Source organism: Oryzias melastigma, linkage group LG16, assembly GCF_002922805.2.
Source record: "Oryzias melastigma strain HK-1 linkage group LG16, ASM292280v2, whole genome shotgun sequence".
NCBI lineage: Eukaryota > Metazoa > Chordata > Actinopteri > Beloniformes > Adrianichthyidae > Oryzias > Oryzias melastigma.
Window position 1 is genome coordinate 28,959,572 of NC_050527.1, and position 12,258 is coordinate 28,971,829.

At 46.2% G+C, this 12,258-nt stretch overlaps 2 protein-coding genes across 5 annotated transcripts in view; one reads left to right on the forward strand and one right to left on the reverse strand.

Moving 5' to 3' along the window:
• The window catches only part of zgc:153896 (uncharacterized protein LOC569930 homolog), a 10,270-nt gene extending 1,387 nt beyond the window's left edge, over positions 1-8,883 (forward strand). The window contains exons 2-7 of one of the 3 annotated variants that reach the window (XM_024258423.2): positions 3,418-3,486; positions 3,584-4,546; positions 6,039-6,184; positions 6,285-6,908; positions 7,757-7,979; positions 8,058-8,512. In XM_024258423.2, coding sequence (XP_024114191.1) covers positions 4,309-4,546; positions 6,039-6,184; positions 6,285-6,908; positions 7,757-7,979; positions 8,058-8,128 — 1,302 coding nt within the window. In that variant the 5' untranslated portion in view covers positions 3,418-3,486; positions 3,584-4,308 and the 3' untranslated portion in view covers positions 8,129-8,512. Of the gene's footprint in view, positions 1-3,417; positions 3,487-3,583; positions 4,547-6,038; positions 6,185-6,284; positions 6,909-7,756; positions 7,980-8,057 lie in introns of those variants that run through there. The other 2 variants (XM_024258424.2, XM_024258425.2) reach the window with 2 other exon arrangements.
• Positions 8,884-10,530: 1,647 nt separating this feature from the next.
• Positions 10,531-12,258, reverse strand: part of LOC112136604 (sodium bicarbonate cotransporter 3) — a 19,857-nt gene continuing 18,129 nt past the window's right edge. Inside the window, exon 26 of one of the 2 annotated variants that reach the window (XM_024258418.2) lies at positions 10,531-11,070. In XM_024258418.2, coding sequence (XP_024114186.1) covers positions 10,989-11,070 — 82 coding nt within the window. In that variant the 3' untranslated portion in view covers positions 10,531-10,988. The remainder of the gene's footprint in view (positions 11,071-12,258) is intronic. The other variant, XM_024258419.2, reaches the window with a different exon arrangement.

Genomic DNA, 12,258 nt, shown 5'->3' on the forward strand with positions numbered 1-12,258 from the left:
GAAGAAATTTCATCTGTGCTTTGTATGCCCTGTACTCAGCATATTTGACAAATAAAAGCCTACTTGACTTGACTTGACTTGGATCCGGCCCCCGGGCCTTGACTTTGACAGATCCTTTTGCGTGTTGTGTTTTTTTTGTGTCCGAGGTTTTAATGCAGAGGAACATTCTGAGGCCTGACGGCTGCAGGTGCCAAATGCTGCATCCCTGCTGAGATGCAATCACAGTTTGAGGATGTTGTGTTTAGTTTTTGTTGACTGCAGAGATTCCTTCCATGAGTTTAAACTACGATCTTTAACAGGATTTCCAGTAAATCCACAGACGGGTGAATGCTGGGATGTGATTGGCTGATAAAGAAGTTCTGCTTCCAGAGCCTGAATGCTCTGTATTATACTGTAGACCTAAAAAACAGCTGGTTACCATAGCAACAGAAAGACAGGTGGTCATTCCAGTTTATCAGAACAGCAGAAAAGATCTGATCTTTAAATATGATGAACGACAGGATCTCTGTCACATTTTACCATCAACATCAACTCAGTTGGAATAGTTTCTCTTTCTGTCTTGTTTCACACGGAGTGAACGTGTGTTTATAGTGATTTATTAATATTAAATGACAGAAACTGTTTATTGATCCTCATTTATTGATCAGAGTTGATTTGTCTTCAGTCAAAGCGATCTAGGAAACTATTTTTGTTCTTTGAAACAAACTTTAGCTTCATCATCTGGACAAAAACCAGGAGGAAGAGGAGAACTTTCCCTCCGAGATGATGCGTGGATCCTTTTAACACGATTCAGCGTCTGTACCTCGGGGGGTTAGTCCTCAGACAGCAGAGATGCAGGTTCTGTACATGGAAGGAATCTCTGCAGTCAATTTATCTGGACAAAACTTTAAACACAACATCCTCAAACTTTGATCGTATCTCAGCAGAAATGCAGCATTTGGCATTATCTAAACTCAGGGTTATCTTCAGGTCACCTGCAGGCTCCGGTTCATGACCTGCAGCCCTGAGGCCTCTCAATGTTCCTCTGCATTAAAACCATGACAACGTGTCACAGTGCAGATCGAGTCGTTCGCTTCCTGTAGGAAAACGGTTCCAATGTAAAAGAAATCAAGTAATGAAATATTTATTCATTTAGGAAGTGACCACGGTGTTAGAAGCTTTCAGGAGTCCATTATCACACACACTCACTGGTCACTGTCCAACTGCTCGATAAGGCACATTTCTAATCAGCCAATCACAGGGCAGCAGCTCATACCATTTATTCATTTAGACAGGGTCCAGATGATCTTCAGAATCAGGAAGAATGGTGATAATCAGACGAGAATCTGCTGATCTACTGGGATTTTCATCCACAACCATCTCTAGGTTTACAGAGAATGGTCAGAAAAAGAGAAAATATCCACTTCTGTGATCAGAAATGTCTCGTTGATGCACGAGGTCAGAGGAGAACATCCAGACTCGTTCCAATTGATAGAACAGTAACTCAAATAATCACCGGTTCCAACCGAGGTCTGCAGAGGAACATCTCTGAAGAACACGTCCAACCTGGAGGCTGATGGACAGCAGCAGCAGAACGAACCAGGTGTCACTGCTGTCAGCTAAGAACACGAAACTGAGGCTAAAATTCACACAGACTCACCAAACCGGACAATAGATGAATAGAAAAACGTTGTCTAGTCTGACGAGTCTCTATTCCTGCTACATTCTGACCACGTCCATCCTTTATGACCACAGAGTTCCATCTTCTGATGCTGCTTCCAGCAGGATGAGACTCCATGTCATAAAGCTGGAATCATCTGAGACTGGTTTCTAGAACGATGAGTTCACTGGACTCTGATGACCTCCACAGTCACCAGAACCCAACAGAACCTTTAGGATGTGGTGGAGCAGGAGATCAGCATCATGGATGTTCAGATGACAGATCTGCAGCAGCTGTGATGCTGTCATGTTAATATGGACCAAACTCTGAGGAATGTTTCCAGAACCTTGTTGGATCTCTGCCACCAAGGATGAGGTGGTTCTGAAGGGAAACCCGGTACCAGCGAGGTGGACCTGGTAAAGTGAGTGTGATATCTGATAATGGACAGCTGGAAGGCATTATCGCTCACAAAGACGACCGAGTCCTGAGCTGATAGTGGAGATCCTCCAGGGATCACATGACCTGTGCTCGCTCTGTTAGAGCTTGATGGTAAATCCTTCAAGCAGAGACTGATCACCAGCAGGGGGCAGCAGGGAGAAGGCTTACCTGAGCAGGTGAGCTCTCACAAAGGTTTGCATTTTCCCTCAGCCAGTGAAGTCAAAGGTAAATAAGGTCAAATAAACTTCAGAATTTTTTATTTAATTTTGATCAGTGAAAAAACCTCCTTATGTTATAAGTGATCAACAAAAAGCTGGATGTGAATCTGGATGAATCCTCGGAGGAAAAAGTTTCTGTTTTCATTTGAACACAGACTTGTGACGTTCAACATTTTTCTGATGAAAAAAAGAACAATTTTATAGCTGATGAATCCACATGACGTTAAGTCATGAAAGCAGAATCTAAAGGTTGAGGAGAAAAACACCAGACAGGAAATGTTCTGTTTTTAATCTGAGAAATGTAATCTGACCAACATCTAATCACTGCAGACGCTTGATATCTTCAGAGCAAAGTTCAGGACCTTCCTCCTCTGAAGGAAAACGCAGCCTTGCACTTTTCTGTCAGGAGTAAGACTTTTCTCCTTAAAACGACCTTTCAAAATAAAACCTCCCCAAAACACAGGAAAACTACCCAGAATGCATCAGCCCAAACTTTAGCCGCTGCAGCAAAATTCCTCTTTTCTCAACCGTTTGTTTGATCTGGATTAACGTCTTCCTTCTTGAAATGTTTCACTGCTCATCAGAGTTTGAAGACCCGCTCTGATGAAAATGTGTTTTTGGTGTTTCAACGTCTTTTTGCAGCATTTTCTGACGATGGAGGGCAGACATAGCAACAATTGAAACCGTATGTCTGAGTTTTATTTACTTCAATCTTTGTGAATCTGGAGGAGACAAAGGAATACCCTTGAAAAAGATCATGTTTATGATGTAGAAAGTATGCTGGGCGGGGCCACAAGCTCCCTGCTCCGCCCCCTTCTGATGCAGACAAATAGATCCATGAACGTCAGTTTTCCTGGTCGGAGCTGGAACTGGAAGGATGGATAGAAACGACGTCGCTGCCGTTTTTGTGGCGTCATGTTGGGGATGTGAGGGCTGGGAGCCGGTGGGAGAGAGTGTTAATGGGAAGTGGGGGCGGGCTTACTCTGCACCAACAGTCCTGCCAACAACTCAGAGGTGAATTCCGGGTAAATTCCTGCCGTTCTGCAGGAACTATGTCCTAGACGTCATCTAGTGTTTTCCTCTCAGGATGATGGTTTCACCTTCATGGTGGTCTCTCTGCAGGCCAGACGGTTTCTTCAGCCCCCTTCATCCTCGTCATCGATTCAGACTCTTTTGTCTCGCACCGTCCAGGTGTGGTGGATGGGGCCGTCCTTCTTCTTTTGTTTTTAACTTCTGTGCTTTTGTCTGTTTTCGTTGATGTTTTATTTTCTTCAATCTTTCTTCACAGATTTTTTGCTTCATTGTTCGGCGCTCCTGATTGGACGAGGATCTGCACGGCAGCGTTCAGAGTCAGATCGTTCTCCAAAGAGTCAAACTTAAAGAAGGATTCAGAAAGCACAAAGCAGAAAAAAAAATTATGTTATTTCCTTAAGTTTATGTTATCACACATCACTATAAAAAGATCTGGTCCTGGATCTGCTCTGATCTTGGATCCACTTTGATTCTGGATCTGCTCTAATCTTGGATCCGCTCTGGTTCTGGATCTGCTCTGATCTTGGATCCACTCTGGTTCTGGATCTGCTCTGGTTCTGGATTTGCTCTGATCTTGGATCCATTCTGGTCATGGATCCGCTCTGATCTTGGATCCACTCTGGTCTACGAGCTGTTTTGGTGTCGGCTCCACTGGGATTCTGGGTTCGCTCCGATCCCAGATCCACTCTCAGATCTAGAAACCCCCTCTCGGTTTCCTGTAAAGATGGCGTGGACGTGGCGGCTGTGAACCTCCACAGACCTGCGGTGAGGAGGTGCAGGAACCTCTCAGCTGTCACGTTGGATCAGAGGAGCAGCTCGTGGTCCTCTGAGCAGAAGCCAAGGCCAGGCTGCCGGATCCGGCCTGATAAGATCCTCAGGCTCACAGTCGAAAGTCTCCGTCAGCAGTTGAACATTAACCTGAGTTTCCTGAGGAGAGCTGCAGAGTCGGTGGAGGTCCACACAGTTGGAGTGGAGGTGAAGATGAGGCTGCAGGTGCTCCTTCTCCTCACTGCAGCCGGCTGCGCAGTCGGCAGATCCCTGAGGAAGTCTGCAGAGAAGCAGCTGCTGCTCATCTCCTTCGACGGCTTCAGGTGGGACTATGACCAGGACGTGGACACCCCCAACCTGGATCAGCTGGTTGTGGACGGCGTCAAGGCCAAGTACATCACCCCCCCGATGCTGACCATGACCTCCCCGTCCCACTTCACCACCATTACAGGTAACCCCCACCCCAAAGATCACCTCCCTTCTTCTGGTTTCCATGGAAACGTAAGATCCGTTCCACCTCTGCAGCATCATGCTAACGGCTAACAGCTCCAACTCTGAGCGTTTAACTCTAGAAGGACTGGAGCTTTTCCTTTGGAATTTCATAAGTCTTCATGTCCCTCAGAAATGTCAAAAACTCCAACAGCTCCAGCTACAACAAACTGCTGCTTCATCCTCCCAGAGTGAGGGTCTGGGAGGCTCTAGATCAGGGGTGTCCAAAGTCAGTCCTCGAGGGTCGGTGTTTTCCAGTCAACCTTCCATTGCAGCTCCTTATTGGCCAAACACACCTGATCCAGGTAAGAAGCAGCAGATGAGGCAGGATTCTGGAAAACCAGCAGAAGGCCGGGCCTCGAGGACTGACTTTGGACACTCCTGGTTTAGACCTTAGGTCCCAAGAGCAGCAGAGTCTGCTTCCTCTCTGCTGGTGGACTTCTCTGGAAGAACCTTGTGAAGCAAGTGAAGCAGTGCCATCATGTGACTCATTCCCACCCCCAAGTCCTCACGTATTGACGTTTGGTGAAGAACCCGGTTACTGGTTCACGTTCGGTACCGAGTCCTGATAGTGCATCTGGTCTGGTGTTAGGTTAGGGTACCAGTACTGGGAATGAGTACAAGTACTACTATGTGTTGCAGTACTGGACCGGTTCTAGTTCACAGCCTGGGGGACGGGAATCTTGATTTTATTGGAACAGCTCAAAAATGATCCTGAGGGTCCTCAACCAAACCTCAATGTGTGAGGAGTCTGGGATGGGAATGTGAGATGATAGCTATGACATCCTACAGATCTGAGATGGTTTTTATTGGGCTTAAAAAGTTCTGTTCTACAGGAATTCATGAAGTTAATCTCATAGACTACTGGTCATAAGTTAAATGTGTCCACTAACCAGTTCCATCCATGGAATTCGTACATTTGATTCGAATCATTTCATTTTTATCCTCAAAATCGCGGTTTCAGTGCAGGCTGCGAGGTCTGCTGCCCGCCAGCTTTTAAAGTCTGATAAAAACATTTGGACTCGACACTGATTCTGTCTGCTAGTGGACCAATGACGACGTCTTTCAATGTTTTAACCTTTGTAAGAACTTTTTGAAGAAAAAAGAGATTAGGGGGCCTATACCATGCAGAATCACCTTTTAGAGTTTTATATTCTTCATTCCTTCCTATAAAAAACCCAAAGTGGTATTTTGATCCCAGGAGGAGTCTGCTCTGCAAGCTCCGCCCCCAGGCTAACACACAATATCTTTGAGGAGCTGATGGTGATCAGCTGAACACCTTTACTTTAGTGGTCTGGATTTAAATAATTGATTGGTTACCCAGATCAGAGTGAGCAGCATCATCAGGGTTTAGTTCTGGTCCGGTTGGTGAGACATCCATGAAGCTGGTGATGTTCTGCCGCTGGACTTTGGTTCTGGTTCTGGTTGGAGTTGAATGTTTGCGTCTTCTACAGGCAGATGGGTGGAAGACCACGAAGTCGTGCACAACATGATGTTCAACACCACCACCAACCTTAAGGTCCCCCACAAACAGACCCTGTCGCGGTCGGAGTGGTGGGACACCGGCGTGCTGCCCCTGTGGATCACCGCCCAGAACCAGGCCAGTCTCAACTTTTCTGCTGCCAAAAAGAACTACAAACATGGAGTCGTCTGGCAGAGTTTACCGTCACAGGAACTTCGGATCTGCTTTGTGGTTTCAGGGCCTGAAAACCGCCTCATTCTTCTTCCCGGGAGGCGGAGCCAATTACAGCGGCCAATCGGTGAACAGAGTCGTGATGGAAGAAGCTGGCTTTCCGGACGACAACGAGACGGAGTGGCAGCAGAACATCGACACGGTGCTGAGCTGGTTCTCCCAGGAGAACTTCAACCTGGTGACACTGTACTACGGAGAGCCGGACAACGTGGGCCACGCCAAAGGGCCGGACCACCCCCGCAGGAAGGAGATCATCCAGCAGATAGACCGCACCATCGGCTACCTGAGGACCGCCATCCATCGCCACCAACTGACCGACAGCCTGGACGTCATCATCACCTCTGACCACGGCATGACCACGGTGAAGAAGCGACCCCTGGTGGACGAGATCGTCCTCAACAAGTACCTGAACCTCTTGAAACTGACTAGCTTTGAGATCCTGGACTACGGTGGGTTTGGGATTTTGACGCCGCGGCCGGGGATGGAGCAGGAAGTCTTTGATGCTCTGTCCAAGGCGCCAAACCTGACCGTCTACAAGAAGCACGAAATGCCCGACAGCTTCCATCTTGGGAAAAGTGAGCGGCTGCCTCCCATCGTGGTCATCGCAGATCTGGGCTTCAACCTGAACTCTGTGAGTCTGACTGCAGAACTCAGAACCAAGTCATGGACCCAATCCGAATTCTTCTCCCTTCCTCTTCAGTTATCCCTCCAAACGGAGAGTTCTGTACAAAAAGTCACTCATATTTTGGAGGTCATTTTCGTTTGATGACATCACCAATGATCGCCAGTCCACCAGTGTTAGCGTGGAGCTGCCAGTGCTCGAATATACACAACAGCCGTTTTAGAACTTTAAAAAGGTCATGCTTCAACAAAAAGTCGTGACTTTCATTTAAATGTAAATTTCTGAGAACATCCACGTGAAGAAAAGCGTTTCTCAGCGCGACGCGGTTTACTCTCCGTTTGGAGGATCGGGTTTAAAAAATGCATTTCTTGGACTTAAACCCCCCCTTCAAATGGAGGGGGGGGGGAGGGAAGAATTCGCATTGGATCATGGTTCAGTGGTTGTCCATGATGGTCCGTCCACCGCATCTTTACGGTGTTCGATCCCTGCAGCCTCACAAACGTCTGAGGAAACTTCTTCCTCGCCGTTTTGTCTGCTGACGTCTTCACGATCCGTCTCCTGGCGGTTTGAAATGTGACCGTCTTCATGAGTCCACACGCTTTGGTATTTGGGCGCCACATTCGTCTCTGAAACCCAGGCGCTTCCAGAAATGTTTCAATGTGGCGTGGAATCAAAGCTCGGTGTAAGATCTCTAACCGAACTGAAGAACGGTCTTCTCTTTGAGGCGCTGCAGGCAGACGTTCATCTCACCTTCACGTTCTTGTTTTAATCTGACGTCTCCTTGAACCCGGAGCTCCGTGTGGTCCTGGGGGTCCCGATGTCAGGAAGACTGACCCTCCTTTCCTCGCTCTCTGCAGAGGTTCATCGTATACGTGAACAAAGGTGACCACGGCTTCCACAACGACCACATGGACATGAAGACCATCTTCCGCGCGTTTGGACCCAGTTTCAAGAAGAACTTCCTGTCCGAGCCGTTCGACAGCATCCACATCTACCCTCTGATGTGCAAGCTGCTGCAGATCGAGCCGGCGCCGCACAACGGCTCTCTGGCCGTGACGGAGGACATGCTGCAGTCTGCCGGTGAGTTCTGACCCGCCTCCTGCTGGTTCTGCAGGACTTAGGGTCCAGTGTAACCGTCTCATCTGCTGGTTTCTGCAGGAACACGAGGAGCCGGGCTGTCCGTCTGGATTCTGCTGCTGTCGCTGCTGAGCAGGTTCACGGTGCTGTGACGGACCCAGAGCGGGTCCAGAACCTCAGAACTTTGGTTTTTATCAGAACCTCCAGCAGGAAGAGTTTCAGCTTCTGTAAACGTCTGACCTCACAGACGCAGATTGATTCGATTGATTTGACTGATTCGTATTTATTTTATCGTCCCCATTATGATACATATAAATTTACTTTATTTTAGCTTAAAAAGATGAATTAAAAAAATGTCTTTTTTCAAAATATAACTTTTGACAAAGGTTGTTATGACTTCCTTTCAAAATTAAAGACTTCCTGTGTCACATCTCTCATGTATGGGACCGTATCATGATAAAAAACGGTTTATTTTTCAGTTTGTGGTTCATCTCCACCAGAAATACATAAATCTAGCAAAACAAAACTGAATTAAAGCTAATTTAGTGACCCTTAACCTTAAAGGACTCCTAAAATGCTTCAATTTGTTCAAAAATAGAAACTCTGCCCAATAACCCTTGAAGATACGTCTTGGTTGTGCTTACTGACCTCAGATTCTTTTTCTTGGGCTATATAAATCAAATTGAATAGAATAGAACACGGCACTAAAATCTGTCAAAATGTTGCAGCTGGACTGTTAAACTAAGAGCCGCTTTAGTGGAACATTATGGTTTTATCATTCAGGATCCTGGCAGAGTCACACTGTTCTTCAGCTGTTTGAGACGGGACAGAAGAAACTTACTCATTTGTTTTACTTTAATTACTATTAAAAGTTAAATCACATGTGGAACTTCAGGTTACAGACCCCTGATCTACAGGACGCTGGAGCACGGAGGGTGGAGGAGGAAGAGGAGGAAGAGGAGTTCTTCAGCAGGAAAGACGGGAGGGAAGGATGAAGGAGGAGCAGTGAGGCTCAGGGAGCAGAGGAGGAGGTGGAGGAGGAAGGATGAAAGCAAAAGAGTAGAAGACTGTGGTGGGAGGAGCCTAGAGACAGGAGGTGGAGCTGGAAGCAGCAGAGATGAAGATGCTGAAGTTCTCTGTGGGAGAGATCAGGATGGATCCAGAGGATCAGATGAAGCTAATCTTTCTCTAACTGTTCTGGTATCTCCTGTCCGTCCTGGGATAGGATCTCTCCTTCATGTGGGAATCCCTAAGGTTTCTTCTTTTTTCCTGACTCAGGTTTTTTTTTTAGGAGTTTTTCCTTACCGCGAGGGAGGGTCTAAGGACAGGGATAACCAGTTTATGTAATCTGTTTAGTTTTTAACTATTGTTCATATTTTACGACTAATTTTCTGCATCTGTAAATAACCGGCATGAAGCCCAATGAGGCAAATTCCTTTGTGATTTGGGGCTATAGACATAAAATTGAAATCGAATCATTATAGATGTTCTGGAAGCAGATGGAGATGTTGAGAGGAGGAACAGGAATGATGATGGTGAAAGGAGGATGAGGTTCATGGATGAAGGAGGATGCAGAGAAGAAGGTTAGCTAGCGCCCCCTACAGGGAGCAGCAGAGACAGCAGGACAGCCCATAGAAAGACATCATCATCATCATCATCATCATCATCATCATCATCATCATGTGATCCTGAAGACCAGAGGTCTGCAACCTGCAGCTCCAGATCCACACGTGGATCTGTTATCTCTCCATGGAGGATCCTCGGACAAACATAAAATAATTCATGGAGACTGCTGACCATCATGTCGACCGTCTGAGTCAGCAGATCCCCCTAAACAAAACTATCTAAAGAAAACAAATAAACAAAGCCCACAAACTAAGACTACCAAGATTTTATATGCAAAACAAAACTTTGGTAAAAGTTTGATCTTTTAGGAGATAAAAGCAGATATTATCTTATGCTGAACAACATTAGTTACTAGCTGAGCTCCAGCTGCACTGAGATGATCCTGTTTAGCACAGAGTAGCTTTTATTTTGAAACTAAGTTTGGAGCTTCAGATAAATGTAAAAAAAATAATAACATCTCCTATTTTGAGAGATGCCAGATTCCTTTTATATTTTTGCTTTTGTTTGTGCCAAAAAAATACATAATTTATATTACAGAAAAAAGGTAATTAATGCAAATCCAAATGCGTCTCCTCTCATATTCATGAACGTTTCTCCGCTGCTCTGATCACAAAACTTTATTGAAAACTTGCAAAGAAACGACGACAGCTGCTGTGACAAAGAAAGGTTTTCAGTTTGAGGCAACAAGGTGAGGCACAGCAGTGAACGCGCACGCACACACCTGAACACGCACGCACATGCACACGCCTGAACACACGCACGCGCACACACACACACCTGAACACGCACGCACCTGCACACGCCTGAACACACACCCACACACACCTGAACACGCACGCACCTGCACACGCCTGAACACACACCCACACACACCTGAACACGCACGCACACGCACACACCTGAACACACGCACGCGCACACACCCACCCACACACACACCCACACACACACACACACACACACACGCACGCACACACGCACGCACACACGTGAACACGCACGCACCTGCACACACCTGAACACAAAGACCAATTTAAAACAGAGCTCATTGGATCCTCATTAAGGCAGAAATGAACATTTCAGAATAAAATCAGACATTAAGGAAACGACATATAAACTTGCAGCTGTGCTCAGAGTCCACCAATCACACTGTGGCACGGGGGAGGGGCAGCGTGAGGGAAACCAAGGTCACCTGAGGACGCCGTTTCCCGGATGCGGTTCACCTGGAAGCGGAGTCTTTCACCATAAAACGATGAGAACATCAGAGTCGCCACAGAAGAGGCGGAGATCCAAGAGGAATTCTGATTGGTCGGTTCTAAAGATGATCTAATAGTTCCATTAGGGAGCTTGGCTCCGCCTCCTCGTCCTTCAGCCGCCGTCAGCGGATCATAGCGCCGTCTCGGCGTCTACGACTCTCTGACCGTCTTCATTCTCCACGTTGATCCGGACACTCTGGAGGTTCTCCTGACTGAAAGAGGCAGAGAGAGCTGAGGCCACGCCCCCTCCATCAAAGACAGGAGGAAGTGCTAGAACGTTCTAATGATGATTATCCTGAACTTGATCAAACTCTAATCTGAATGGATTTGACATTCATTCTTGTTTACTTGTTTGTACAGAATACAAGAGTTCAGTAGCAGGTATTGATCCGAGTCTCGTGGAGGAAGTTTGGATCAAAATGATCTGGATCCATTTTAGGTCATCTTAGGATTTACCATGAATGAAGCTGTAATCCAGATTTTACTTTGTTTTTTAAACTAGTTCTGTCCAAACGTTGAGTAAACAGATAAAAGTTCTTCAGTCTTTTTTTCTGCCTTCAGTCCCAAATTTAATCCATTTACTTGTTTTTTTAAATCACTTTCTGTCTTTCATTTATATTAAGTATTTAAATCTGGATTCTACGGAAGCTGAAAACGGCCTAAACTACTTTTTAAAAATGTTTTTGAATCGTTTTCTTGTTACACCGAGATATAAAGAACTTCTCTGTTTTGAGTCTCTTCATTTTGTGGTTAACAACAAAGACAGCAGAACAACGAACCACAAAAGTTGTTTTTAGACTATTTTTCATTTCTCTGCTCTTTAAACGTCTTCAGTGCATCAGCCCCCTCCCTTTATTTCCCCTAAAACCTCTGAACCAACAGCTTGATTGACTGAACTCAGGACTGCAGGGCGTTTCTGTACGGTGCGTTCACTGACCTCCGGACATCAGCAACAAAACAAAGCAGATTATCAGAGAAAACAGCCGACCTGATCCATCTGAGACCGATCCAATCGTGTTGACATTTTCCTGCTTGTTTGCTGCAGACTGTATAGAAACAGCGTGGATGTTTGGGTCTGCTAATGTCCGGAGTTCAGTGAACGCACCATTCGCAGACACTCGTCGGCCCTGAATTCTGTCAACCTGTTTGTCCGGAGGTTTAAGAGAAGTAAATGGAGGAGGGGCGGAGCGCGAGACGGAATGACGGCGCTTGAGGAGCGTCGACCCACGGATGAAATAAAAATAGATTAAAACAGTTTTTGAGGAGTTTTTTTCTTGTTAACCACAAAATGAAGAGATTTAAAGTCTTGGAATCTCCGAGTGGGAAAGGAAGAGGGATCTTCATGATCTCCTTATAACGAGAAAACGATCCAAAAAACTAAATGGGGTGGGGGGGGGGGG